Source organism: Canis lupus, chromosome 13 (assembly GCF_048164855.1).
Source record: "Canis lupus baileyi chromosome 13, mCanLup2.hap1, whole genome shotgun sequence".
Classification (NCBI taxonomy): domain Eukaryota; kingdom Metazoa; phylum Chordata; class Mammalia; order Carnivora; family Canidae; genus Canis; species Canis lupus.
In genome coordinates, this window is record NC_132850.1 from 3,392,147 (window position 1) to 3,419,732 (window position 27,586).

At 57.6% G+C, this 27,586-nt stretch overlaps 3 protein-coding genes across 6 annotated transcripts in view; 2 read left to right on the forward strand and 1 right to left on the reverse strand.

Annotated features, from left to right (window-relative positions):
- The first annotated feature begins 1,844 nt into the window (after positions 1–1,844).
- On the forward strand, positions 1,845–7,586 carry SLFNL1 (schlafen like 1). 4 transcript variants are annotated; one of them, XM_072771691.1, is made up of 5 exons: positions 1,845–2,703; positions 3,593–4,147; positions 5,694–6,158; positions 6,318–6,461; positions 7,055–7,586. In XM_072771691.1, the coding sequence occupies exons 2-5, from the start codon at positions 3,761–3,763 to the stop codon at positions 7,175–7,177; spliced, it is 1,119 nt and encodes a 372-aa protein (XP_072627792.1). In that variant the 5' UTR covers positions 1,845–2,703; positions 3,593–3,760; the 3' UTR covers positions 7,178–7,586. The 4 variants fall into 4 exon arrangements, with proteins under 4 accessions (XP_072627792.1, XP_072627791.1, XP_072627790.1 ...); XM_072771690.1 differs by having other exon boundaries at positions 3,597–4,147; XM_072771689.1 differs by having other exon boundaries at positions 1,845–4,147.
- Positions 7,587–7,593: 7 nt separating this feature from the next.
- Positions 7,594–8,807, forward strand: LOC140602343 (uncharacterized). The gene is made up of 2 exons (XM_072771693.1): positions 7,594–7,784; positions 7,853–8,807. Exons 1-2 carry the CDS (start codon positions 7,594–7,596, stop codon positions 8,706–8,708), a joined length of 1,047 nt encoding a protein of 348 aa, XP_072627794.1. The 3' UTR covers positions 8,709–8,807.
- An 861-nt stretch (positions 8,808–9,668) lies between these two features.
- Positions 9,669–27,586, reverse strand: part of CTPS1 (CTP synthase 1) — a 29,356-nt gene continuing 11,438 nt past the window's right edge. Inside the window, exons 7-19 of the mRNA XM_072771687.1 lie at positions 26,791–26,871; positions 23,001–23,152; positions 21,530–21,662; positions 19,191–19,279; positions 18,241–18,335; positions 17,311–17,373; positions 15,423–15,466; positions 14,102–14,198; positions 13,173–13,228; positions 12,985–13,081; positions 12,337–12,481; positions 11,785–11,876; positions 9,669–10,514 (exon numbers count right to left, since the gene is read on the reverse strand). Of these exons, the coding sequence (XP_072627788.1) occupies positions 11,792–11,876; positions 12,337–12,481; positions 12,985–13,081; positions 13,173–13,228; positions 14,102–14,198; positions 15,423–15,466; positions 17,311–17,373; positions 18,241–18,335; positions 19,191–19,279; positions 21,530–21,662; positions 23,001–23,152; positions 26,791–26,871 (1,137 nt within the window). The 3' untranslated portion in view covers positions 9,669–10,514; positions 11,785–11,791. The remainder of the gene's footprint in view (positions 10,515–11,784; positions 11,877–12,336; positions 12,482–12,984; positions 13,082–13,172; positions 13,229–14,101; positions 14,199–15,422; positions 15,467–17,310; positions 17,374–18,240; positions 18,336–19,190; positions 19,280–21,529; positions 21,663–23,000; positions 23,153–26,790; positions 26,872–27,586) is intronic.

The window sequence follows — 27,586 nt, forward strand, 5'->3', positions numbered from 1 at the left end:
CAGGGAGGGTTCACTCTTACTGTAAGCAACGTCGCCTTGAAGCGGTTGGCATCCCACTTCTACCTGGTTTCCAAGGGAACCGAACTAGAGAGGTAACCAAACGTCAGCTGCTGTAGGAGGGGAGAGGATCTGTTCCCCCTTCACTCTGCCCTCACCCCTGGGATCAGAATTAAATGTCTTCTAAGAAAAAAAACACTTTTGAAATGATCTCCTGAAGCCAAGCCTTCTAATAGTGACCCACAGTCATGCGGAGGGGCTGAAGTGGCCTCTGGCAGGCCCGTACCCACATGCTGCAGGGCGGGGGACACCACTCCGGCAACCCCACCAGTCCAGCCACCCATGAGATGGGAAGGCCTCTGGGACTGGGGGACAGAGGCCTCCTGACACCAGCTCCACGTGCCCCCCCCCCATGACAAGGACAGGACATTGGCTCCAGCGCTGAGGACCATCAGGAGAGGACAGTAGAGTCTAGGCACTACTTAGGGAACCATCTGCACCGCTCCCTGCCGCTGGCCACGCCATCCCTGTCACCGCTGCAGTCAGGCTGGAGCCTCCACAGCCCTTCTCGTTGGCACCTTCGTGAAACCACCCAAGACCTCCATGGGCTGCAGTTGTGGCGGTGCGCGTGGACCCCTCCTCGGAAGAGCTGGAAGGTGGCTCCCCCCTCCTCCCTGCAACCAAAGCTGAAAACTTAGAGAACCTTCTTGCCTTGGAGAGCCCAGACCCCCCTCCCTCCATTGCCCTCAGCTTTGTGCAACCTCCTTATCCTAATACCCCAGGTCACCCCAGTCACCAGGAAGCTCCACAGCTGGAAACCAGTCCAGGCACCATGGCAGCCAAGCGTCATAACTGCATTAATTAATGCCCGGCCTGTGACACCACAGCCACTGCGGGTGCTTCAGGAGCCCACAGGTGACAAGTCCCAGGGTGAAGACACTGGACCCAAGGCTCCTGTGGGAGGCTGGGGCTGGGCCCTGTGGGACGTGGGTGGGAATCCACAGGCAGGTGCCCATACGCAACGGGAGGGCTCAAGACAGGCCAGAGTGCCGGGGCCCAGATGGCCAAGGCCTGTGTCCACACCACCTCTCCCCTGAGGTCCAGTTTGCTCTCCTGGCCTCTCCCACCCAATGGCCGAGCTCAGGTGCCATCGCTGCCCCGCCCCTTCACGCACCCATCCTTGTGTTTTCAGGGATCACAACCACGTGGGGCCACCAAGTGGACACTCCCCAGGTAGCACGAAGACAGCCGTATCCGCAGCTGCCCTCTCCCTCAGCTTTGGGTCCACTCACGGTCTGAACTTTAAATTCAAGAGTTGTTTCCCTCTAGGTGCCAAGTAGAGAGTGTCAGGAAGGTCACAGCCCTCCGGTGAGGGGACGCGGGGCTGCTCGTCCTGGAACACCGAGCCCATGTCGGCCACTGCAGTTAGGAAGCGGATGCTGCAAATAACCCGGTTACACTGCAGTACACTCTAGCGTCTGAAATCCTATTTCCTACATGTATTCAGTGCTGACGGTGACCGTTTCGCGCCCTCCCCAAGCAAGGACGTGGAACGGACGTTCCTCTCATGTAAGGTGAGGAGAGATCCCGGGAAACACGCGATCCAGTGTTTGAAGGGACCCCAGTAAGCGCGGGGGCTGTTCGGGGACTCGGGGGTGCAGACCTCGCACAGAAGGCAGCCTGTCCGCGGGCCTTGGGACAAGCATCACGCTGCGCAGTCGCGCCCCTGGCCAGGCCCGCCAGGTCCCTGCGGCAGCGCAGCCCCAGGGCCTTCCTCCCGGGCAGCAGAGCCAGGCCATGCGGTCCCCACCTGAGTGGCTCGGGATGGCCCGCGGGACAGGGCAGGGCAAGCCGCGGCCCTCGCCCCCACGCCCCGGCACCTCACACCGTCTCCCCCACCAAGCTTCTCCTCCATCCCGAGGGGAAACAAGATGCCCTTAGCTTCTTCGGGATGGCTGCGCGGAGAGGGGGCGCCCCCACGGCCCTACAGGCTCCCCGGCCGAAGCCTCTGCCGCCCACTCAGGGCTTCCGGAAGCTGCGTGGACTGGGCTACCCACATCTGCACAGCAGAAGCATTTACCACCACCCCCCCACCCCCAGCTGCGCTAACAGAGGCCGTGTATCCCCCATGTCTCGGGCCGGTCGAGCAGCAGGTGACAGGCCTGTCCTTGACAGGGAATGGCAATTCTTGACCTATTTCTCGGGGCGCTTCTGGCCACCAGCCTCCGCCCCGGGCAGGGAGAGGACCTGGAACCAACCGTGCGCATTGCTTCATCTTGGTAGTAGCTAGGCCATCTGCGCTCGTGAAGCCTGGGACTGGGGACTAAAGGGGAAGGTGGGGACCTGTGGCCCCCGGCCCTGAGGCAGCCAGGAAGGCATTGTTGACTCCTGTGAGATCACAGGCAGTGCCCGGCCCCGCCCATTTCCCCCCAGCTTCCCTCTGGCTGCCCCGCCAAGCCCCCAAGGGTCCCCAGGAGCTGCTGGCTGGGGGTCAGGGGTCTGTGGGAGCTGAGGGCTGGCACCTCCCACGCTCCCCCAGGAACATCGGGACATGAGGGTCATGTCCTTTCCTCCTGTTCCTGTTGGTCCTGAACGCCCCCACCCCAGCCGCACTGCTCTCCCGGCCCTGACTGTCCCAAGGATCCACTCTGGAAAGATGCAGGCCGGTGGCACCCGCCACGCAGAGCAGAGGTCAGGCGTGTGGGGGTGAGTGGAGGTGCTGCTGTGGGCCACACAGGGCACAGCTCAGGAGTGAGGCCCCTGGCCCGGCGGGAGGGGCGTACTTCAGGGCCCCGGCTCTGCCCCCCCCTCACTTCTGCTCTCTGGACCAAGATCGGAGGCCTCCGTCTAGACCAGGAGCTCTTAAGAAGGGCCACAGCCGCCTCAAATTAGCTGTGTATGGGTGGAGGCCGTTTTTCTGGGGAGGGGCCAAAGCTTTCCTCGGTCAGTGTGCCTGAAGCAGAAAGATGTCTGCTCTAAAACCCCCTGGTTCACACCAGGTTCAGATGAGGCTCGCACCAGGTTCACACCAGGTTCACACCAGGCTCATACCAGGCTCACGCCAGGTTCACACCAGGTTCAGCCAAGGCTCACCAGGTTCAGACGAGACTCACACCAGGTTCACACCAGGTTCACACTAGGTTTACAGCAGGCTCACACCAGGTTCACGAGGTTCACACCAGGTTCAGACCAGGCAAGGGCAAGCAGCACTGCAGCCGCTGCCAGTCCTCAGACCCCTGGGTGGCGGCTGCTTCTCCGAGGTCCCCTTGAAAAGGTTTCCCTGAGGTCTGGAGGCAGCAGGAATCTCTGATAGCCAGGGAATCCCAAGCGTTTCCTCCAGCCTGTGGACTGGGGGGTAAGACAGGACACCTGGGGCCCGTGAAGGGGCGTGGCGGGGCCCTGAGACCTGAGCTCTGGGCCGCTTGCCCTCTGGGGGGCACATCCCCTCCGTCTTCCCCTCTGTGGGATGGAGGGGCAGGCCCACGCGCTCTGTTGTCCGCCTCGGCCCTGGCTCCCCTCTCCTCTCCTGCGCCTCGGCGGGCCGCAGGCCCCTTTCGGCTGGCCCTCCACCCTTCCCCCCTCTGCTCCTGCCCAGCCAGCCCTGCCCAACTGTGAACCTCCCAGGAGTGTCAGTGCCCCCTGCGCCCCCTGGGCGGTCCTGGGAGGAACAGGCGGCAGTGAGGAGTCCCAGAAGCCCTTCTGAGAGAGACCTCTCCAGAGACCCCCAGGAAGAGATCGCCGCAAACAGCGGCAGGAGCCCCTCATGGAGCCCCCAGGCGAGCAGCCCCTGCAAGAGCCCCCAGGGAACAAGTCCCTGCCCCAGGACTCGGGCCTCAAGACCGCACCCGGCGCACACATTCTCTACGTGGGCCACCTGAACCCCCAGTTCTCCGTGCCCGTGCTCACCTGCCTGCTGCGAGACACCCTGGAGCGGCTGGAGCTGCGGGTGCCACGGGAGCACATCGAGGTGGTGAGGCGACCGCGCAGGGCCTACGCGCTGGTGCAGGTGTCGGCTCCTGAGGACACCCTGGCCTCCCTCCCCCGGCTCCTGCAAGCAGCCTGGGAGGAGCAGCAGATCCCCAAGGAGCTGGCGGCCCGTGGGAAGGAGCTGGTGCTGGGGGAGGGCCAGGGACCCCCAAACTGCAGGGAGGTAAGTGCGGCCTGAGAACCCTAGAGCCTCGCCCTGGGGGAGGGGCGGGGGCGGGGGTACAGGTGTGTCTTTGAGGAGCCAGGGTCGGATGTGCTACCCCGATGACCACAGCCTGCGGCTGGCGCTGCACGCTGCCCCCTCAGCACAGGGCGGTGGTTGGCTGCAGCCTGGAAGCTCCAGCCTGGAAGACGGGCCGCGCGGGGCCTCCCTGGGCCCCCGTCCATCCTCCCCGGGCCCCCTGTCCATCCTCCCCGGGTCCCCTGTCCATCCTCCCTGGGCCCCCTGTCCATCCCCCCTGGGACCCCCGTCCATCCTCCTGGCCCCCCTGTCCATCCTCCCCGGGCACCCTGCCCATCCTCGCTGGGACCCTGTCCATCCTCCCTGAGGCCCCCCACCCATCCTCCCTGGCCCCCCGTCCATCCTCCCTGGGCCCCCTGTCCATCCTCCCCGGGCCAGCCCAGGCCCTAGGGTATGCACTGTCCACTCGGGGGCAGGATCCGTGCTGGCTGAGGCGGGTAGGAAAGTGTGGGCTGCTTCGCTCTGCCCTCAAGGAGCCCCCAGCTCAGAGCAGAGCCGGACCCGACGAGTCACAAAGCTGCGGGCGTCACAGAGCTGTAGGGACAGATGCGCAGGACGGAGGCCCCAGCGGGGACTAGGGAGTGGAAGGATGTCCTAGGCGGGGGGACCGTCCCGCGTGCATAAGGACAAGCCGTCTGGTGCCTCCGGAGCTCAGGCTGAAGGAGAGCTGGGCCAGGGGGCAGGGGCCAGGCCCCAGGGGCCGCAGGGGTCCTCTACGGGGGTGGGAGCGGCCATGCCAGGGCACTTGGCTTTCCTTTTCTTTTGGGATGAAAACTCTGTGTTTAGATTGTTGCAGAGCCGAACAGCTCTGCGGCTGGCACTTCAAGGCGCGTGCGCACGTGTGCGGGACAGTTTCCTCAGGTTTCTGATAAGCTGTCTTCTCTGGGGGTTGCGGGGCGGGTGGGGGCGTGCCCCGCGCCACCAAGCCCCCCACACACACTGGCTGGAGACTGGAGGCCACCAGGAGCCAGGGACAGCAGCAGAGAACCCCGTTAGGGGGGACGGAGAGTCCCCCTGCATCCCAGGGTCCTGGAGGGAGGGAGGCAGGGAGGCCGCGAGGAGGCCGGGGCCAGGCCAGCGGAACAGAGCAGAGACGGTGGATGCGGCCTCAGGGGCCCGGAGGAGGCAGGAGATTGGGGGCGCGGGGGGCGGCGGGGGGGACGGGTCCGTGGTCCGGAAAGCAAGAGGCAGGCATCCCAGGGAGACCAGGAGGGGGCGGGCTTCTGGGAGCCCCCTCACCCGCTGTCACAGGGCCTCCGGGTCTGTACCCTAGTAGGAAGGCACTGGCCACAGGAGTTGCAGCGCCAACCGCAGGCGGGGGAGCCCGTCAGACCCGCCATGCACCCCGCGGCCCGGCAGGAAGGAGCAGGGGCGGCTCAGAGCTGGACCCCGCAGGTTCCCCGCCCGGGCGAGCGGCAGGGCTCGGGGCTGCTGACTTCCGGCTCACCCCCGCCCTCCCGCCCCGCAGGAGGAGGACAGCGGCCCGAGCCCCTGCCCCAGCCCCCCCAGCAGCACCCCGGGGCGGGCCCTGCGGGGGTCCCGGGGCCAGGCGGGGGGCACGCGCTCTGACAGCGCCATCGCGCACCAGGAGATCCTGGGCCAGGAGCGCCTCTTCCAGGGCGCCTTCCTGGGCAGCGAGACGCGCAGTGTGGAGTTCAAGCGCGGCGGCGGTGAGTACCTGAGCCTGGCCTTCAAGCACCACCTGCGGCGCTACGCGTGCGCCTTCCTCAACAGCGGGGGCGGCAGCCTGCTGGTGGGCGTCGAGGACAGCGGCCTGGTGCACGGCGTGCGCTGCGGCCACCGCGACGAGGACCGCGTGCGCCTGCTGGTGGACTCGGTCCTGCAGGGCTTCCGGCCCCAGGTCTTCCCCGACGCCTACACGCTCTCCTTCATCCCCGTGGTCAGCACCTCGGCCGCCAGCACGCCCCTCAAGGTGGGTCCCCCGGAAAGGGTCCAGGTCCGTCCGGGCCTCAACCCTGCTGGGCTGGGCAGGGGTGGGGCCGTGACCCGAGGAGGGCCCCGAAGCCCCCCGCACCCCAGGTGGCCCCAGGCGCCCCGAGGAGCCTGCCAGAGCCGCTGTCGCCCCCCCAAGGTGATCCGCCTGAGTGTGCACGGCCCCCGGGCCCCGGCACAGCCGCAGCTCTACGAGACCGACCAGGGTGAGGTGTTCCTGCGGCGGGACGGGAGCACCCAGGGCCCGCTGTCCGTCCACGCCATCCAGGAGTGGTGCCGGCAGGTGCGCTCCCGGGAGGGCCGGCGTGTTCCCCGGCCCCGGCACCCGCCCCCCGCCCCCAGGGGCTGAGCGCGGTGACCGCCGCCCCGTGTGGGCTGGGCCAGCCGGGGGAGGGGGCATGGCGAGAAGTTTTAGGAGCACCCGAAGACTGTACTGCGTTTGGGGGAGGCCCTTATGATGGGAGGGAGTCAGTGCTGGACTCGGTCCCACGTCGGGCACAGGAAAGCAGAGAGGGACAAGGGGCTGACGGCCAGAGGGGGGCAAGTGGCCACGGAACTGGGAGGCGCCAGAGGCTGGGTGGGCCGGGGTCTGGGATGCTGGCGGGAGTCGGGTCAGGCGGCTTCCCTCCAGACCCAGGCCTGACTTGTCAGGGGTGCGGCACAGCAGGGACCGGCTCCCACCTCGAGGGGACGGCGTGCCTCCCAGTGGCCTCCAGGAATCACCCTCCCACCCTGGGCCCCCTGGGTCTTTCCCTCCATCGGTTCAACCCCCACCCGGGGCCCCTGGGTCTTGACCCCCTCCATCGGTTCAAGGCCAGGTGGAGGGGGCCCCCCCAGGCGGCCCCGCCGTGGACTCTGGCTCTGTGGCGCCCGCAGAAGTGGGCGGCCGAGCTGGGCAACCTGGAGCAGAGGCTGAAGGTGCTGATGGCAGAGAAGGAGCAGCTCCAGCAGCAGCTCCAGCGGCGCCGGCCCATCTCCTGCACCTGCTGCGTCCTGTGAGGGTCCAGGCGGCGGGCGGGCGGAGGCCAGCTCCACCTGGAGGGGGCGCTCCCCCGATGGCCTCCCACTGGCCGTCCGTGCGGGGGCCTCGAGCCGAGCAGATCCGGGTCCGTGGAGCTGAGAAATGGCTCTTCGCACGGAACTCCAGCAACCATGCTTCCAGAAAGCGCTGCTAAAAACGGCCGGAGCCACCCTGGGGCCGAGCTCTAAGGACGGCCCTGCTTCCTCGGAGGCTCGTGCCTCGGATGCAGCAGCGAGACGCACCAGAAGGAATGTGCACTGGGAAAGCCTGGGGAGGGCCCACTCGGTCACATGGCTCCGGGGCCAACAGGCCACTCCGCAGCCCCCACCGCGGCCTTTGCTGGAACCTGTGACCGTCACAGCCCTTTAATAAATTCCACACACCTGGGGCGAGGATGGTTCTTTCTAGGACGCCCGGTGAGCCGCTGCGCGCAGCTGAGTGGGGAGTCCCGCGCCCGCCCCCATCCACGAGGCCAGCCAGCGCGGGGCTCCTCCCGCCCAGAGCGTGGGGCCCGGGCAGGTGCAGCTCGGCCTTAGAGACGGGCCCTCAGCGGCCAAGTGCTCCCGCTGTTCAGTTTCTTCCTCTGTAAGACGGGAAATGGGCGCGGGCGGGGGCCCACGGTCACCATCAGACTGACGCCCGTGTCTCCCCAGCACCACCAGCGCCTGCCAGGAGGGGTCTGACCTCCACGCCAGGCTCCCTCCAGCCCTGGGCGAGGATCCCTGCTCAGGCCACCGCCGTCAGGTCCGCACACAGAGCGGAGATGGCCAGCGAACGTCGGGTGGCGTCAGGGCGCAGGGCCCTGCAGGAGCCCCCGTTCCACCAGAGGCAAAGTCGGAACAGCGGGCCCACAATTCCGCAGCCCGGCCCTTCTGCCCTCGCCCCCTCCTGACCCTCGCCCACGTCACGGCCACACGGCCACCCCGTCCCCTGAACACACTTGCGGCAGGGCCTTCGACTGGCCGCCTCCCCCCCGGAGGGCCCCTTCCCACACTGCAGGAGCCTGCTCGCTCTGGGTTCAACTTCCCCCCTGCCCCACTGCGCCCCCCTTCCTGCTTCCAGGAGCCCCCCGAGCCCCCCTTCCTGCTTCCAGCCTCCTGCCGCAGCGTCGGCCATCACGCTCTGCAGCCTTTCCTCGCCCCCTCGCCCAGCGCAGGCTCCAGACCACAGGGAGCCGGGCATAGGGTCGCGGCTGCCGTCCAGAACCTACCTCAGGCAGGTAGTAGGGGAAACACACAAGGATGCCCCTGGACTCGGGGTCTGAGCCACGGGGAAATACGGAACCTGGTGGAACAGGGCAACGCCCGGGGCCCCGGAATGCACGGCTCCCCCTCCCGGGGCCCCGGGGCCGTGCAGCTGCCAGGGCCGGCGCCACGCTCCCACCGCTTCCCAGACATGCGGATAATGGATGTGTGTCCTGACTGGTCACCTCCTGCCTCCTGTTCCTCGGCCCCTGGGCCCCCGGTCACCCCGGCCCGGGGCCTGAACAGGTCTGCAGAGGCTCCGTGAGGACAGCACAGAGTAGGTGCTGCTCGGGAAGCCAGAGGAGCAGGGGCGCCGGGTCCAGGGCAGCTCTCCCGGGATCTGGGGCTCAGAACCGGCCCGACTCTGCCGTCTCGGTGGGGGGGGGGGGGCAGGGCTGTTCAGGCCCCCAGGCCCGGGGAGCCTGTACCCGATGGCGGGTCAGCTGCAGCGCGCTCCGGCACGGGCAGGACATCGGCGCACCGCGGGGCTCTGCAGACCACCCCACGCCCAGCCGAGGCCCCGTTGCTGCAGGGAGGGCAGCGCGGCTGTCGTCAGAGCCTTGGTGTGGGGAACGGCTCTCTCGGAAACCATCCTGTGTGACGCGACCCCGGGGCAGCAGGGCTTAGAATTCACCCCATCAGCTGCGGCTGAGGCAGTCGAGGTATGAGGCCGGCGTGACGGGCTGGGACACGCCTGGCTTGGGGTGGTGGGAATGGGGACAGAGGGGGTGCGGCTACCCTGCCGGGGGAGGGCAGACCCCAGCTCCGGGGCCCCAGTGGGGACAGGCGTCCGGGGAAGTCCGCTCCTCTGGATCCACGGAGGAACCGCACCACGCGGTAACAAAGAAATGGTTTTCTCCCCGACCCGGGGACCCGGCTTCTCCCGGCTGCGAGGAAGGGCAGTGCAGGCTGAGCCTCTGCCCCGCACACCGCGTTGCCGCCAGCACGTGGGCTCAGCAGCCAGAGGGTGGGTGGGCGGGTGCCAAGGTCACTGCACACGCAGGGAACGGACTCGACCTGGGACGCACAAGGCCAGGACAGGAGGACCCGGGGCAGATAAAGCCGTCCTGCCGGCGTTGAGCCCTGGAGGAAGGAAAGGCTCCTCTCGGTTTCTGAGCAAAGCTCGGCTCCCCCACTGAGGCCGCCCCACCAGAGGGCAGGCAGGTGCTGAGGGTCCGGGGCACGAGGCCACGTCCCGCGCCAGGAGCACGACACACGCAGTGGGTCCCGTTCTGTGTCATTTATTTCTTAAGTTAGAGAATACACGGAGTCTGGCTAGGGGTAGCGGGCACCGCGGTGCCTGTTGATGCACCACGATAAGAAAATAGCTTTCGGATTGCGTTTCAGCTGCAGTAACACCGTTCTGGAAGCAAGAGCTCCCCTCAGGCAAAGCTGTCGGTACAGGAGAGGCTTCTAGAGGCAGTTTCCCCCAAAGATGCTTTGTTCTTTTTTTTAAGCAACCCCTTGATGCAAGGAGTACGGCCCAGCCCCAGGAGGAGAGGCGTGGCCAGAGGACGGGGATTCAGAAACCACGCTGCAGACACCGAACGAACCGTCCCCGCCGGCCACCGTGGGCACCGAGGCCCCGTCCTCTCACTGCTCCCGGGGGCGGCGCTGCCCTCCGGCTACCAGCACAGAGCGTCCTGAGCTGTCCCTCCGGGCACTGGGTCTGCGCGGCGCCTCCTATGGCCTCGGCCTCGGCCTTCCAGGGAAACCACGGCTACCCACGTGAATCCACGACGACGGGAGGTAGTTGGAGAAACAAGGTGACCGACGGGCGCTCCCCCAGCAGGGGCATCCTCCACTCCCGCCCAGGGGCCGCCCTCCTCCTCCTCCTCTTCCTCCTCCTCGGCCGAGTGCGGCGGGGCCCACGTGGGGTGTGGATGCCGGGCGCACGCTGTCAGGGGCCGACACACAGGATGGGCCACGTGAGTCACAAAGTCTTCCAAATACCTTTGCCCCATAATAAAATAATCTTAATAAAAACATAATTTAAAGGAAGTGTCAAAAGCTGAGTGTAAAATCAAAGCTGTAAACTCTCAGAGTCCGAAGGCTCTCCCGAAGATCGCCCCTGTTTAAAACAAGAACAAAAAGAGCAGTTACGTGATGCCCGTTCAGGTAGGAAAGGGAGTTTACAGTCAGCTGCTACCGCAAACCACGCCCACCCCCGGCGAAAGCCAGTGGTGGGAGCCTAATATGAATAATTAGAAGCTAAATCTGTAATTCCTGCACAATCACACATTTTCCAAATCTCACAAGGCTCCTTCCTCCACCCGCTGCCTGCACTCCTGTCCGCGCATCAGTGTCCTCACGGCCACCAGCACGGAGGCCCCCATGTGTCGACGCAGGAGGATCCAGGCTCCACCGACCACCCAGCCCCTGACAACGTTCGCTTTCTCTTTAGGGAGGTTTCTCCGACTCGCAGGCAGCAAACTGCCGGTGGGGAGACGGGGTGCGTCTGTGCCAACACAACACAGCCCTCCTCTGGGCGAACCCACGGGCCGGGGGGCTCAGCGTCCAGGGCAGGAGGGCACAGGTGTGTGCCTGCGGAACCATGCACGCAGCCAGAGGCCCCGGGGTCAATGCGAGGTGTGCGGGGTTCAGGAGGCCGCCCGCCCGGGCCGCTTGGTGGGAGCTTTCCCCACCCGTGGTGGGACCCCCCGACATGGGCCCACACCACATCCCTGCTTCTCCTTTCAGACCCCACAGACCACTGACAACCCAACACCCTCCCTCCACGCCCACCAGGAGGTGCACTCACAGCAGGCGGCCAACACGGTTGGCTCCACTGTCACAATACTTAGCATAATTTTAGGGCAGTGCCCACAGCTACCCCACGTCATAAGCATATGAACCCTGTCAACGTAAAGATCAACGTTCAAAGCATGCCCGGTGATTGTCCGGATCTTAGGGGATTTCCAGAATAAAGAGCAACCAACATAAAAGTGTTGCGTGTTGTGTCAGTTTTTAAGCACTCCCTGATGGAAGCCTGAGTGGCTGCAAACGTGACCATTCTGTCTCCGTGGTCACCTCCCTCAAGACCTCCCAGTTCGCGGCTACACGAGGTACCCAGGTCTGAGAGCCCAGTTCCCCTGGAATTAGGTCACACCGGCACCTGAATGTAGCGGCGACAAGACCAGTGCCCGGTGACTGGAGCCCCCGGAGACAGGTGCGCCGCCTCCCAGAGCGGCCTCGCCCACCTGATGCCCACACGGACCTTATCACCCACATCCTCCGGCAGGTAAAGCTCTCAACGCCAAACTTTGGTGGTATCTTAACTCCAGCATTACCGCCATTAAAACCAACGCACGCAAATACTAGAGCTGAAGAACACCACTTACGTGACCATCAGTCATGATTTATGGACGGGAACTTCAACTCAGTGATTTCAGAGTCCGGGGAGCTGCTGCCACTCCTGTCGCTATAGGTGTCCCTGTGGAATTCAGGCAGTTTATTCACTACCACCAAAGACCCGCTTTCCCTCTCCGTCCTCCCAACCACCAGCACCACAGGGACACGGTCCGCATGCAGCAGGAGTCGGAAAGATGCTCCCCTGCACCACGTATTTAGCACAGAGATGCGGAGGAGGCATTTTCTGCTTCTGGTTAGACAAGATACACGTTCAATTTCTACTTCACTCCTGAAACTCTAACCACCAGCTCAGCGTGAGTAGTAACTGGGCCCAGATAAAGGTGGCGGTGGGGCAGGAGACCCGCCGGGGCGGGGCTGTGGCTGCCAGCGGGAAGGGGACCCCAGGGTGCTCCCAACACCTGCGATCCCAGAGGCCAGGTGAGGGCCGGGCGGCACACAAGCAGCCCAAGGACCCCAGGGAGGAGAGCACGCCCGCGGCAACGAGCCGGGGACCCCGACAGACCAGAGAAGAGTGACCGCACCTGGGCGAGAGCCTGCAGCCCTTCTGGAGGTAATGCGGGAGCCTCCCCACGGAGGCCAGCAGGAGCCCAAAGTACGGAGGCGAAGGCTTGATGGGCCTGGACAGAAACTCCGGGTGGTACTGAACCCCAACGAAAAAGGGATGATCTGAAACAGACACAAAAGCACTTTTGTCCTGTGCATCCACACAGAAAAGGAGCAAACCCCGTCCAACGTTTGTTCCTACAGACCCTACAATTATCTAAAAATAGCATCGTAATCAGGACCTGGGTGAAGGCAGCCATAAAGTGGGGGCGGGGGGTGGGACACAGACGGAGGGGGCTCACACGATGCCCTGGCCCTGCCCGCTGGTGCCCGGAGGGCTCAGGAGGCCGCCCCTCCAGGGAGCCTGCCCCCCCCCAGGGAGCCCGCCCCAGCTGGCGCTGCCACAGGACCGAGTGTGCAGCAAATCAGAGCAGCAGCAAGTGCAAGCCCTCATTCCAGACAACGAGGCCCGAGGCCGGGCTCCCAGCTCCCAGGGCCTGGTCCCCGAGAGCACCCCCCGCAGAGCAGGGCTGCCTGCGCTAACTGTCCGGCCACCAGCTGGGCGCTCACGCCCCCGTGCCCGGCACCCGCTGACCCCCCCCCCCCGACACGGCCGCCGCACTCACCCTCCAGCTCCACGATCTCCATCCTCTCTCCCCCAACATCCTGGCCAACGAACTTCAGGCCCTGCTCTTCCAAACACTTCTTCAAGACTGGATTCACCTGCGGACACGTGAAGAGGAAGTTGGCAGACCTCTCGGCTTCCTGTGTTTCCAGAGGAGAAGCGGTTAAAGGTCACAAAGCGCCTCCTCACCTCAAACCTGTGGCGGTGCCGCTCTTCCAGGTAGTCCGGGTCTCCGTAGAGCTTCCCTGGCAGGAGAGAGCACGCCAATGCAGGGGATCCCGGCTCACGAGCTACTCGCGACCGCACCTGCTTCTCAGCGTACGGCTGTCACCCAGCAGCCAAGCCCCTGGAAGCTGTTTCTGGGCTCCTCCCGCCAACCCCGGCTGCCTGCTCGCAGCAGCGCAGCTTAGGCTCATTCTCGGGCTTAGTTTTACTGACCACGCCAGGAAAACCGTAACAAAAACAGACGTTCCCATCACCAGCTCCCAACGCGGGGCTACTGGGGTACGAAGCACTTTCCTCCTGGCAACTGCCTGGGAAAACCCCCCCACAGACACATCCAATAGCTAAGCCCTGACAGAGACACTCCCAGAGCCACGGCGATGGCCTCGGGGACCCGGGGACCGGGGAGCACCACCGTGCAGTTAAGCGACGGTCCGCAGAGCGCCCCGGCGCCAGCGCTGCACCTGCTCAGGGGGCGGCCGGGGTAGGCCCCGAGCCCGTGGACTCGCAGCCGGACTGCAAGGTGGCCTACTCCAGGGACGCAAACTACGACAGACACTGGGACAGAATTTTCCCAGTGAGCAAGAAAACGACACTGGAGTAATTCTCAATATCTTCCTCCCCCAATTTTCCCTACATCTTTAACACCGATTAGTAATTTTATCACTGCCCCCTCCCAGCCCGCCCGCACCCGAGGCCCCCAGGCCCCTGACCGCACCACCCATGGGCTAAGAGCCACGCTGCTTCCTCGGCTATTGAGTAGGAAGGGGAAGAAAAGAACTCGCCTAGTGAGAAAACCCAAGACGCCTCAGCCTGGCCCTTCGTAGCCCAGCAGCAGCCCCAGACGTGCGTCCTGGACGTGCCCGCTGCAGGCGGGCCGGGGAGGCAGCGCTTACTCATGACCGAGTTCTTGGTCTGGAACAGGGTTCTCCTCTTGCCCAGCCGCATGGTTCCGCCCATCTGCCCGGGATTGTGCTCCGGCATGTCTATGACCTGGAGGCATCCGAAAAACAGGCACGCGCTACCACACTCTGCTTCCGCTGGCAGAGAGCCCGCCTGCCCGGGGGCCGGGGCCTGTGAGCAGCTCTGATCTCCCTGCGTGGCGGGGGTGTGACACTCGGGGGTGTGACACTCGTCGCTGGGGAAAGGCCTTCCTCTCGGCATTTTCTACCCCGTGCTGGGTGGGGCTTAAGCACTTCAGGCGGCTGCCCTGGGCTGCAGGAACACAGCGGCCCATGCCCCTGGCCCTTCCTGCCCCCAGCACTCCGGATCACGAGGGCTGCTGGGCCACAGCACCTTCTAGAGCCTAACACGGCAGCACGGATGCGAGATGGGATAGGTTCGAACACACGTCACCTCTCCTGGACTGATGAGCCGCTCGAAGGACAGCGCGGAGCTCGGTCCCGGGCTCCTCTGGGCTCCTGTGGGCACCTCCCAGCCTCGAGGACTGTCTCTGGGCCCTGCTCTCCCACCGCCGAGAGGCTGCACACCTCAAACCCTACACTCTTCTTCTCCTGAGCTCTTCACGTGAGCAAAGTTCAGTTTCAGGCCAACACATGCACACGGATGCTGTTAAAATGCCCTGAGATCCAGAGCTCTGACCACCTTGTATCACAGCATCGCTGCTGTCATCGAGAGCAGACCTGTCACCCCCTGGCGCAGTCTGAAGAGGACCAGAGTCGCTGTCCCTCCCCCGGAGCCCCAATCACAGGAGGCATGCGGCCCCCACAGGCTCCACGGGCCCCCACGGGCTCCGGTTACCACTAAGCACATCAGAGCCACATTCCTCAGCTCTCGAATAATCTGCCCACCCCCCGGGCTGTCGAGGATGAAACGAACGGGCGTCTCTAGAGGGGTGAGGTCTCTAGAGGGGTGAGGGCGGCGCCTGGCACACTGGGTGCCCCGCGAGTGTGCACTGGGTGCAGCCGCGTTACAGCAGTGGTGTTACAGCCTCGTGGGGCCCGAGGGAGGGCGGACAGAGCATTATCCTAGCCGGGAACCACCAGGCTGCTACCTGTCTTAAACCTTTTCTGCTGCAAACTAGGAAGAGAAGTGAGAGATCACGCAATGAAAATGGAAAGTTCTTCCATCCGGTCGGGCTGAGGGTCCCGGGGATGGGCCCAGCGGTCCCCTTCCCGTGTCTGAGCATTAACGGCTCCCGCGACCGCCCCCTCCGCACCCTTCTGAGCCCTGGTGAGGCTCAAACACTGGACTCACCACAGGATGATTGGTCTTAGGGTCAAACTCCGTAGAATTGGCATCTGAAAAATCGAAAACCTTACGTTACAACAACAGTTACCAACAACACTGATGATTTCCAAGGGTCTTTCCTTGGCTCTGAACCACAAATGCCCTCCCCAGTTCAACGTGACCATTCAGCGATCGCAATGAAACCAGGGGTAACCCGAAGGCCCGAGGCACCAAGCGCACAAACGCGGGGAACATTTTCCACCTGCTGGCTCTCTGGAGCCACGCTGCAAAAATGGGGAAATCGGAACCAGCGGCACAACCTCGTCACGTCTGTTCAGGGAACAGTTCTGTACGGCAGCTCTTACGTGGGTGCCTCAACTCTCCCCTTCTTGTTTTAGGCCGTCTCTCATCCACAGCACCTCACGCTGCCTAACCGCCTCGTGCAGCAGGAAGTCACTGATCCCAGAACCCTGTGACCTCCCTTTCCTTTACTGAATTTATGGTCCAGCTGTGAGCAAAACCACTAAAGACTAAAAGGAAGAGGACCCAGTTCCTGGTCCCGCCCAGCCCCTTGTGACAGGCCGGGTACCGTTCCCTGCTGGGCCTCAGCAGGGCCAGCTCCCCGCTGAAGGGAGGCTCGTCACCGGGTGGCTCACCCACCTGGGACCCCGAGTGGGCGGTGGAGCATGGCTGGGAGGGTCCAGGGGCCCAGAGGGCCAGCTCCAGGGTGGTTGGTGGTCAGGACACCGGCTGCCAGGGGCTCGGGAGCCACAGCTAAAGGGTGTGCTGCCCACAGAACGGCCACCAGCCCCTCGGGGTACCTGGGAGGCCGGCCTCTCAGAAACACGTACAAGGAGCCCAACCCTAACAGGAGAGCCCCTCGTCCCTTGTGGAGCAGGACCGCTGCTTACGCTCCTCAGGATGCTTGGTTTCTTTCTTACAACTCATGAGGTCTTTCTGAAAAACCTTGTCGGCTGGGCCGCGGGGACGAGAGGGGCCGTGGGGGCTCTTCATCGGTGGTCCCAGAGCACCTCGCCCCTCAGGGGCACTGTGGTCCCCTCCCCCGCCAACCGCGCTTGGCCCTGGAACATTAGCAAGCTTGTTGAGCGCGTGCACACCGGGCCTGCGATTCTGGAGGCTGGTAGGTCGCCACGCTGTGAGGGGCTGTGGCTGAATTAGTGAATGATGAGCCTTGCTGCGTGGAGAGAAGCATCTCTATGTCCCTGCTGGGCAGGGCTGACTGCTCGGCAGGGTGATCTGATGCAAGACCGGGAGCAGGAAACCAGCCTGCTGAGCCCAGTCGCCCCACAGCCTCGTGAGACCTGATACGTGGTGGGAGGCCACGGAGCGTTCGGGTGGGCTGGAGGCACAGAGAATCTCCCGTCTGCCGCGCAGCATGCTGGGACTACTTACACACGTTTTCATTTCCTTCTTACAAGCATGAGAACTAGGGGCCAGCATCACTCCGTTTGACAAAAGAAACAGAAGCCCAGAAAGGCTAGGTGAGTTACCTAAAGTCACCCGCAACGAGGCAGAGTCAAATGTGAGCCCGGGTCTGACCAGTTCTGGGGCCCGAGCTCTTAATAACCGCACAGCCTCAGGGAGGCCAGAGCTTCCTTGCTCGGCACCAGCTCAGGGACGGTGGCTACGGCGAGGGGGGTGCAGGTACTCCATCCAGGGCAGGAAACGCAGGCAGAGAGCCAGGGCGGTCCCCCCTTCCTGCAGTCAGTAGGCTTGGAGGAGCCGTGCTTTCCCTCGGTGCATCCGGCGGTTCCCCTTCCCTGTGCCCCCACGACGTCCCGCGAAGCCAGGCTGGGCCCCCTCCACGGCCCCCGTCACCCACCGGGCGCCAGGCTTCAGACCCTCCACGAAATGCTTCGGCAAGAATTTAGCAAGGTTTTTAACAAACACTTACCTTGCCATCCCAGCACATTTCTTGAAAATTCAACCACCGCCAACTGCATTCCTAAACATACACCTTGCAGGTGGAGAGAAAACACACGTGAATCTCCGTCGAAAAGGCAGCTCCCACCTTCCCCCAGTCTGCCCTGGCCCCTGCGGCCTGGTGCTCCCAGGAGGACAATCGCAAGCTCTCGTACTTTCCTGTCACAAACAAGCCCCCCGCCCCCGCTGTATCAGCTTTCAAACACTGGGGGTCTCAGCTCTCAAAAACTTCTCATACGAAGATTTCAAGTTTTAGAAGCTATTCCACTTAGAATTAAGCAATATTCTATTCATACTAAAAAATTCAAGTTTTCCTCTCTCCCATGATGTCCCCATTTACAACCGATCATGTTGAAAATTATTCAAATCTGCAGCATCAGAGAGCATCCAGAACCACTCTGCCCGATTCCAAGGGACGATGTGAAACTCTGCACTACGTGTCCTGTCACGCAGCTGGGACCAGCGAGGGGCCAAGACTTCCTGCTTGCTATTCCGTTCTCCCCAAATTCCAGGATGCCTACACGGGATTGTACACGCTCTTAAAACTTTTCATGGTGGGCAGCCCCTGTGGCACAGCGGTTTAGCGCGGCCTGCAGCCCAGGGCATGATCCTGGAGACCTGGGATCCAGTCCCACGTCAGGCTCCCTGCCTGCTTCTCCCTCTGCCTCTGTCTCTCATGAATAAATAAAATCTTAAAAAAAAAAAAAAAAAAAAAAAAAACTTAAAATAAAATGAAACTTTTCATGGTAAGATGGTCTAATTTTCTCCCAAAAGGAACCAAAATGCTTCTACTTGAGTTGTTACCCAGAAAGATGGCACCTAATGCTCGGTCTCAGTAACCTGGCTGTTTTATTCCCCAGCTCCCACGTGGCACCTTTTCTTGATCTCCGCTACTCCTTACCCAGAAAAGGCTTCTTCTGTTTCCGAGCCCAGGCGATTGCTTGGATTTTTCCTTCCGTCCCCCGAACACCAAATCCCCCTGGAACCAGCACTCCACTGTACGAGAGAGCACACCACAAGGCGATTGGCCCTGCCCGCCAGCCCGACTCGCAGTCACCACCCAAGGAGCCATTCCCAAGACACTGGTGCCACCAAGTCACTCTGTGTGTGTTGCTACTGGGGCTCTGACGGTGATTTCAAGATCGCCAGCGAGCTGTACGTAAACACTATGAACTTAGAAAACGTGCACTAAATGTTTCTGAGTGATGTTACAAAATGCTTAAAGTTAAAAAAAAAAGGTACATGTGGATTCTCTCATAATTTTTAATATATATTAAAAATGCACGTAAAAAATATATGTTAAGAATGCGACTTGTTTAAAAAAAAAAAAAAAAAGAATGCGACTTGTTACTTCCTGGCTTAAAGTGCTCCCTTGAGCGGAAGGGGAGCCTCTCCTTGTCAATTGAGCGTGCCTGCTGAGCGGCGGTCTCAGTCACACTGCAGGGCTCTGAAACACCCCACCGTTCCAGCAACTGAGGCTGTCGTGCCGATTTTACTATTATAAATAACAGCTGCTGAAAACAAACCAGGATATTCTGCTGATGGGCCCTTATCCAACGTCCCGGGTGAAAATCTTTAAATAAGCCTCATCGGTAGACGCGTACGGCAAACGTCAATAAAATCAGAACACATTTTCTTCAGGTTCAACTACACCCTACTTTGTATAAGCCACGTTTTTGTGAGGCTGGCATCGTACCAAAGCATTGTGGCCTTTGCCATAATGAAAAGATCTTGAAAAAAAAGGGAGCTAACCTACTCCCGGCATGGGAGAGCATAGCGCTGTGCTCATGGAAGCTGCGGCCCTCCGCTGCCCCCGCTGCCCCCCACCCAAAGCCAGGGGGCACCACTCACTGAGCACTACACAGTTTCTGCCACGCTTCGTGGTAGCGCACGGGCTCCTCCTGCAACGTGCTCGGCTCCAGGTCCGTAGAATCTATGTACTGGGGGTTATTCAGACAGAGAGAGAGAAGGTCAGGGTTCTTGCTCACTCCCACGTAACACTCTCAATGCCCCATCTTCCTTGACTTGAAAATAAGCTTCTAAAATCATAATCTTCAGATATTTTAACTTAATAATTTTCAAATAAACTTTAAAATCTTATATTCTAAGATACAAATGCTGCCTTCAAAAATCCGTGCCCCCCCCCCCCAATCCGTCTCCCCACCGGCCCTATCCTCAGCCCACTGGAGGGAGTCTAAAGCGTCTGCTCTGCTCGGAATGCATGGCCCCAGCCCATCTCCTGCCTAGATGGCTTTCCACGTCTGCACCTTTACTGAAGCGTGACTCACGTACGACAAAATCCAAGCATCTTAAGTATACGCTCCAATGAGTTGTGTCTGACATACACACAAAGGTGTGACCACCAGCTCAATCAAAGATTAAGAAAATGGCTGTCGTTCCAGCAAGTTCCCTCTGCCCTCCTGCCAACCGCCTCCTCTCCACCTCCTGCCCCGGACGCTCCTGGCTCGGCGTTCTATCCCCGCAGATGCCTCTTTCAGAACTTCACAGAAATAAAAACATACAACATGCAGCCTTCTGTGTCTGGCTTTTTTGGCTCAGGATGTCTCCGAGCTTCATCATCCCTGTTGCTGTGCATGTCACGAGTTTATACCTTTGTACCCCTGGGTGGTTTCCCTCCACAGAAACAGAGGACCATGTGTAAACGGACTCATTCTGGACATTTGCACTGGTCCCGGATTCTAGATATCAAAATAGTAGTCCTAATAGTCCTCTTGTATAAAAATATGCTTTGTGGCCATATGTTCTCAGGGTAATCATCTGGCAGTGGAAGTGCTGAGGGTCATGGAGTAAGTGTATGAAAGTTTACCTTCGTGTGGGTCCTAAGGTGCCTGTGACACCTCACAGGCCCACCAGCAAGGATTCGAGTCCCACACCCTCACCCTGCCAGGTGTGTGTTAGTGACTCACAGTGATTTAATTTGCATTTGTTTCCCTGACAACCAAAGGTGCTGAATTTGACTGTCTTTCCACACACATCAGGTGTGTCATTTAGGGACGTGTCCCCTCAAATCTTCTGCCCACCTTCTTATGATGTGGTTCAACTTTTTCCCCCCACTCCTTCCTGCCCAATACCCTGCGACGACTTCCCTGAACCTCAGGGTAAGACCTGCTGCGGCCCAGCTGACGGGACTCAGGATCTCACAGGCCTGTCTCCAGTTCACCCTTTTCCATCCACTGAGTGCCCATCCAGCCCTGCCTCCAAGCCCGTGGATATACTCTACCTTCTGTCTGAATCCCTTCCCTTCCACCTCACCCATCGTCCCAAACTCTCCCAGAGTCCCTCCTCGAGGAAGTTGGCCCTCCTCACACATCCACCCAGACAGGTTCACCCCTCTCCTGCGTGCTCCCTTCACACCTTCGAGACCTCACTGACTCATTCCCCACTCGGCCCCCATCAACTAACAGATTACGTCCAAGTGGATATAACATATGAATGAGCCAAATAACTAGCAAAAGTCAGTCAGGGAAGTGTGATAGGCTCCCGTAATTCTTAAAACGTATACACTAGGTCATTGTACAGTAATGTTTGCCAGCACAAAGCAAACTAAGTGATGGCACCGAGAAACACCTGGAGAAGGAGGAAGCCAATCCCAATGCCAGTGGTGAGGACACCCAGAATCTGAGCCCTGAACCTCAAGACCTCACCGCCTGAAGAAGACAGGCAGGGGCCAGGCCCTGACATTCCATCAGCTTGGCTTCTGCACATCACGTCATGGAGCAGAACACAAGAAGTACTATTCACTGGGTGCTACCCATCCTCCAGGCACTGGCCAGGCAACTGAACACACATTTCAAAGAAACTGCTGAGCTCTAGGAGGTGGTGATTAGCATTCCCACTTCACAGATATAAGGTCAGGGGAATAGCAATGTGCCTCTGGCCCACCAGGGCTCCCCTGTTCTCGTGGGGCAATTTTACTTGGTCATCTGATGCTCAGATTCAACCGTTTGCTCTTTCTCAACTACTACTCTGACCATCTCTCCCTTTCGTTGTTTCCTGAAAATGTTATACTGTTCTTTCTCAAAGCCAGGGGCCAACCATGAGTACATTTTATTTCTAAAAAAGAAATTCTGAGCTCCAGGAATACAGAGCAGATATGCCTGCAGCATCTATGAGAATACAAAAGCCCTCCCTGTTCATGCCTCGGCTGTACACGTGCCACCTCTCCTTACCTTGATTTCTAACTTGTGGTTGATGGCCAGTGCAGAATGCTCCAGAGCTTTAATGACAGAGGCATAGGAGTCCGAGAACTTGGTGTATTTTCCCACAAGGGCAATAGAGCAGGTCTCCAGCAAGCGATCGTATCTATCAAAGGCCAAGAACCACCAAATTATTTAGAATACCTATCGTGAGATCAAAATTGCTTTCTATAAAGAAAAACATCTCTGGGAAGAAATATAATGGGACTAGGGATGATCTGAATTCTATGGACAGAATAGTAAAGAGGAAGCAACTTTCAAATTCATGTAGCAGACTTTGGAAAGGAGGATTTTAGAATCATGCATGAAGAAATGGCTTTAAAATCTCAAAAATCTTTTTTAAATTAAAATCCAAATAAATAAATAAAATTAAAAATTAAAATCCCAGGGCCGGGGTGGCTCAGCGGTTGAGCATCTGCCTTTGGCTCAGGGTGTAATCCTAGAGTCCCGGGATCAAGTCCCGCGTCCGGCTCCCTGCATGGAGCCTGCTTCTCCCTCTGCCTGTGTCTCTGCCTCTCTCTCTCTCTGTGTCTCTCATGAATAAATAAAATCTTAAAAAAAAAAAAATTAAAATCCCAAAGAGCAAAAAAAAAAAAAAAAAGAAAAAAAGTAACAGATAATTCAGATAATTCAAAAGAGTTATTAACCTGATGAAGGAAACAGTCAAATAAATTACAGGACATTAACACAATTGTCTATATTCACTAAAAATGTTCATTATAAAGCATAATTAATAACAGAGCAAAAACGTTTTAATACGTTTTAAATTCTTTTTTAATGAAAAAAAGATCACAGAGCCGTGTGCATTTTCATGGCTACCTACGGATTTATGTGGAAACGCATAAAGACTGAAAGGGAGGATGTCAAAGTGAAAGGGAGGATGTCAAAGTGAAAGGGAGTATCAGAGCCAGAGCAGCGCCTCCCCCGTGCAGCTTCAGCGGGGCACAGCCAGTGCTCTCAGGCACTGCGGGAACACCTCTGATGTGATGCCAGAGCATCGCCCAACTTTCAGAGGAAGGGGGACGGTCCTCCAAGCGATGAGCTTTGGCAGCAGTAGTAACACAAGACTGGACACCCCTGCGATGCATCCTCTTCTGGTGGGCGGGGAGTGCCACATGCCCAAACCACAGCTCAGCTATCTGCAGGGGACCCAGCAGTGCCATCCAGGCAGGCCTGGCATAGGAGTGCTCGCCCTTGGCCACTAGACACCTGTTCATACTGATTTTTCTAGTCAAGGGGACACAATGTCATGGGTGTGTGATCTGAACTCAGCTCACCAGGACTTCTTCATCCCCGATGCAACTGAGGGCTGAGAGCCTGTCTTTGCATTTCTTACCACAAAGTCCTTTCCTAGCATGAGCTGCCAGCACGGGCAAATTCCTTGCAACCCTCCGGAAAAGAGAAATAAAGGCCCGATCTCCCAGCTCCTCATAAAGAGGCAAACCTGTCTGCCATCTCTTTCCACTTCATCAGCATTTTCCGTGGCTGCCTCTCGATTGGAAGGTCAAGTCTCCGGAGAAAATAGTCTACGACCCCCTGCTCCTCCAATAACAAGGGAACTCGGTAGATAGATGAGACATCGTGGACACAGATCACCTGCATAAAAATGAGCAAAGGTTATTCAATAAAAACAAAAACGAACCGGACTGATAGCCTCCTACTGGCTATGTCACCTTCAGAAAATAACTTCTAAATCTGAAAATGGCAAGGGCAATCTTCTAGGAAAATATACGTTACCAACACTGACTCAACACAAGAATAAAAAACTAGTCGCCAATCCCTTATGAACATGAATGTAAAAATTCTTAAAAAAAAAAAAAATCAGGGGTGCCTGGGTGGCTCAGTCTATTAAGCATCCAACTCTTGATTTCACTCAGGTCATGAGATTAAGTCCCAAGTTGGGCTCTACACTCAGTGCAGAGTCTACTAGAGATTCTCTCCCTCCTCCCCCTCCCCACCACCCACTCATGTTCAGTCTCTAAATAAAATCTTAAAAAAAAAAAAAAAAAAAAATCACAAACCAAACCACAAATGTAGTTTAAAAAAAGAAAAAAATTCACTTATCCAAGTAAGATCTGTCCCAATAACAATAGCTGTCAAACTTGGCTATACACTGGAATCACTTGGGTGAATTTTTAAAAAAATTCACAAGTCCACAAAGCACCTCGTACCACTTAAACTAGAACCTCTAGGGGGAAGCAGGCAGGCCTAAGTAGTTTTTCAGGCTGAGTCTGAGAACCACTGCATTAGGATACTTAACAGTGGAATTCACTACACAAATAGATTAAAGAAGGAAAAACAGTCACCTCAGTTGATGCAGATCTAATAAAAATTCAAAACCAATCCACCGAAAAAATTCTTGGTGAATTAGGACCAAGAGGGAAATGTAAAAAATATAAAGAAAATAAAATCCCTCATTTGGTTCTCAATATTTAATACTAATGCTTAATCTTTAAATTCTGAAACAAGGTAAAACTGGCCACCATCACTACTGCTATTCAATAATGTACTGGAGATATCAGCCACTACCATTAAATAATATATATATACACGAACCAGAAAATAAGAAAATACTGCCAAAAACTGCAAACAGTATTACTACTTATCCATAAAAACCATGAGAATTTATAGGCAAATAATCAGAACTAGCAGAATTTTAGTAAGGCTGCTAAGCTTGAGATCAATGAGTAGAAGTCAGAAGGGTTCCTATACATAGGTTGTATCTAATTAGGAAACACAATTTTTTTTTTAAAGATTTTTATGTATTCATGAGAGACAGAGAAAGAGGCAGAGACACAGGCAGAGGGAGAAGCAGGCTGGCTCCATGCAGGGACCCCGATATGGGACTCCATCCCAGGTCTCCAGGGTCACGCCCTGGGCCAAAGGCAGGCCCTAAACCACTGAGCCACCCAGGGATCCCCAGGAAATATAATTTTGTTTTTTTTAAGTAGGCTCCATGCTGAGCATGGAGATAAACATGGGCCTTGATCTCACAACCCTGAGATCAAGACCTGAGCTGAGATCAAGAGTCAGATGCTCAACCAACTGAACCACCCAGGTGCTCCTAGGAAATATAATTTTTAAAAATATACCATTCATACAGTTACAAAAATTATGAATAGCTATAAATAAAGCTAGACTAAAACTTTACAAAGATAAACAATCCTTAAAAAGCACCTTTATAAAGAAAAGTATAGATTACTATTGAAGGACAGTCCTTCCAACGAATGGAGTTGGAACAACTGGCTATCACAGGCAAAATGAATTTCAACTTTTACTAGAAAGCTGCTATACATAAAAGCTAACTGACAATGGATCCCAAGCCTAAATATAAGACCCAAAATCACAAAACTTTTAGAAGAAAACATAAAATCTCTGTGGCATTTGTTAAGTGGAGTTCTTGGATGATACCAAAAGCACAATTACAAAGAAAAAAATTGGATAAACTGGAGTTCATTAGAATGTAAAAGCTTGTGCTCCAAAAGACACCACTAAGACAGTAAGACAAGGGCAGCCCAGGTGGCTTAGCAGTTTAGCGCCACCTTCAGCTCAGGGCCTGATCCTGGAGATCCGGGATGGAGTGAGTCCCCCATCAGGCTCCCTGCATGGAGCCTGCTTCTCCCTCTGCCTGTGACTCTGCCTCTCTCTCTCTGTCTCTAATAAACAAATAAAATCTTTATAAATAAGTGAATGAATGAATGAATGAATGAATGAATGAATATAAAAACAGTAAGACAAGCATGGACTTGGAGGAAAATGTGCAAATCCTGTATCTGATAGAAGACTTCTATTCAGAATATACCTTTCAACTTAGGATTTTTTCAACCTAAGAACAGGTGCATTAGGACTTAGCCCATCGTAAGGCAAGCAAGATCTGTACTTAGTAGGAAGAGGAATTCCTGAGCCAGAGCTCCCAGCTCCGGAAACACACCGGGAACATTGATCTCAGGCCCTGGGCCACGCTCACACGCTGACACCTGAGTGCCTGCAGAGACGGGGGGCGGGGGGCGGGGGTGGCTGCAGGTCAGAGGCTGTCCTGCTCCGTTCATTCCAATGCCAGTGACTTTAACTTTTTGGACCCTCACTTCTGTATTCCTTGTAGTTTTGTAAAAGGATTTCCTCTTATTTCAATTCTGCTGCTTTCTTCTCTCCTCACTAGGCCAGCCAGGCTCTCCTGCTTCATCTACTGATCCTCAGTAACCTGGCGGCAAAGCAAACCACTCACAACCTAATCACAAATTCCTTGACCTCAACTTCCCCGCTCCCCTCCTTCAGCCGAACCTGACCACAGCCAACATCTCAACTTACCACCACCAGGACTCCCCTACCATGCCCCACACTGGACAGATGAGAGGTCCCAAAATCTTGAATTTCCTATTTAATAGGTACCCTCCGTTAGCACAGGTAATGAAAACTAAAATACGTTTAGAGCCTACACCACCTTAGATACCAGGCACCAGGAATATAAAGCCGAATGAAGTGGTCCATGCCTTGAAGAAGCTCAAAGTCTGGGGGCACCTGGTGGTTCAATTGGTTAAGCATCTGCCTTCTGCTCAGGTCATGACCCCAGGGTCCTGGGATGGAGCCTGTGTCAGGCACCCTGCTCAGCGAGGAGTCTGCATCTCCCTCTGCCTCTGCCTACGGCTCTGCCTACTTATGTACATGCACTCACTCTGTCAAATAAATAAAGTCTTAAAAAAAAAAAAAAAGTTCAAAGCCTATGAGTAGAGACAAATATGGGGACAGGGACGGACACACACACACACACACACACACACACACACACACTGAGGGGCAGTATAACAGGCCCACCACCAGCACCCCTGAGACAGAGGTCGCCCCAGAAGGATCCACCCTGAGGATCCACCTTGAGGTCTGAGGGTGAGGCAGTTTGACCAGTAAAGCTTCACGGACAATCCTGTGTTCTGGCTAAGCCCTGAAGGATGAAAATGAATAGGAGACGGCCAGGCCAACAGGGAGGGCTACATCCATTCAGCATGGCTGGAGCAAAGAGTACAAGGAGGACGGAGAGAAGTGGCAGGAGAGGTCAGGTGTGTCCAGAAAACCACAAGCGATAAGGTGATGGAGAATCACGGGGCCAACAGACATCAGTTCTAGCGGACAGTCTGCTGTCTCGAATTATGAAATGCCAGGAGCCTCACGAAAGTGGCCGGGAGACCTCAGGATAACTAGACGCAAAGCACGACTTACACGAAGGCGGAACTGCTACTTACCTGTTCAGGTTCAACGTGGCAAAACATCGATATTTTCTCTTTCACTGACGTGTCAAGAGGGTTTGAGCACCTGCACACAACCTAGCAGTAAACAGAGGAAGATGTTCAGACAGAAGAAAGGGATTACGAAGTTGGGGTTTTTCCCCCAACTGCAGTTAAAATAAACATCACCTTTTGAAGCCGGATCAAAACATTAACTCCAGCACAATGCACACCCACTGTTTAAGTATAACCCGTTTTTCAAAATTGAAATTCCTAAATCTCAGTCTGGAGCAACTAATTGGGGGGCGGGACAGACGACCACAGATAAGGATCTACTGGAACCGAGGAACTGAGGCTTTCCTCAGTTTAAGTCCTGGATGCAAGGGAGGGGACAGTGAATGATGGACGGAGGGGAGAGACCAGGCATGACCCCATGCTTGCCCCCGAGGACATCTCTGTGAGACAGCCCCAGCGCAAAGCACCAACCCTGTTTCCCCACCATCAATGAAAAGCATACCAAGAAAACAAGATTTCAATGTGCCATGGAGCAAAGATTTTCTTGCCTTTTTTTTCTTTTAAACTGAAGTGTTGTTGACACACAGGTTACATCGGGTTCAGGGGTCCAGGGGTACGACACAGTGATTTGACTCTATACCCTACGTTATGCCCACCAGGCGTGCCGGGTCACCAGGTGACGCCAACACAACACTACTGACTTCATGCCCTGTGCTGTGCTCTTCTTCCCCATGACTTACTCCCTCACGGAACGCCTGTGTCTCCCCTTTGGCCGATTCCCTCCCCTCCCCTCTGGCAA

Bases quoted from the DNA above. Each gene is read 5' to 3' on its own strand.
- SLFNL1 (XM_072771689.1), top strand. From the start codon at position 3,761: ATGGAGCCCCCAGGCGAGCAGCCCCTGCAAGAGCCCCCAGGGAACAAG. The intron at 4,148-5,693 runs GTAAGTGCGGCC...CCCGCCCCGCAG, and splicing joins GACCCCCAAACTGCAGGGAG to GAGGAGGACAGCGGCCCGAG. The intron at 6,159-6,317 runs GTGGGTCCCCCG...CGCCCCCCCAAG, and splicing joins CCGCCAGCACGCCCCTCAAG to GTGATCCGCCTGAGTGTGCA.
- LOC140602343 (XM_072771693.1), top strand. From the start codon at position 7,594: ATGGTTCTTTCTAGGACGCCCGGTGAGCCGCTGCGCGCAGCTGAGTGG. The intron at 7,785-7,852 runs GTAAGACGGGAA...GTGTCTCCCCAG, and splicing joins GCTGTTCAGTTTCTTCCTCT to CACCACCAGCGCCTGCCAGG.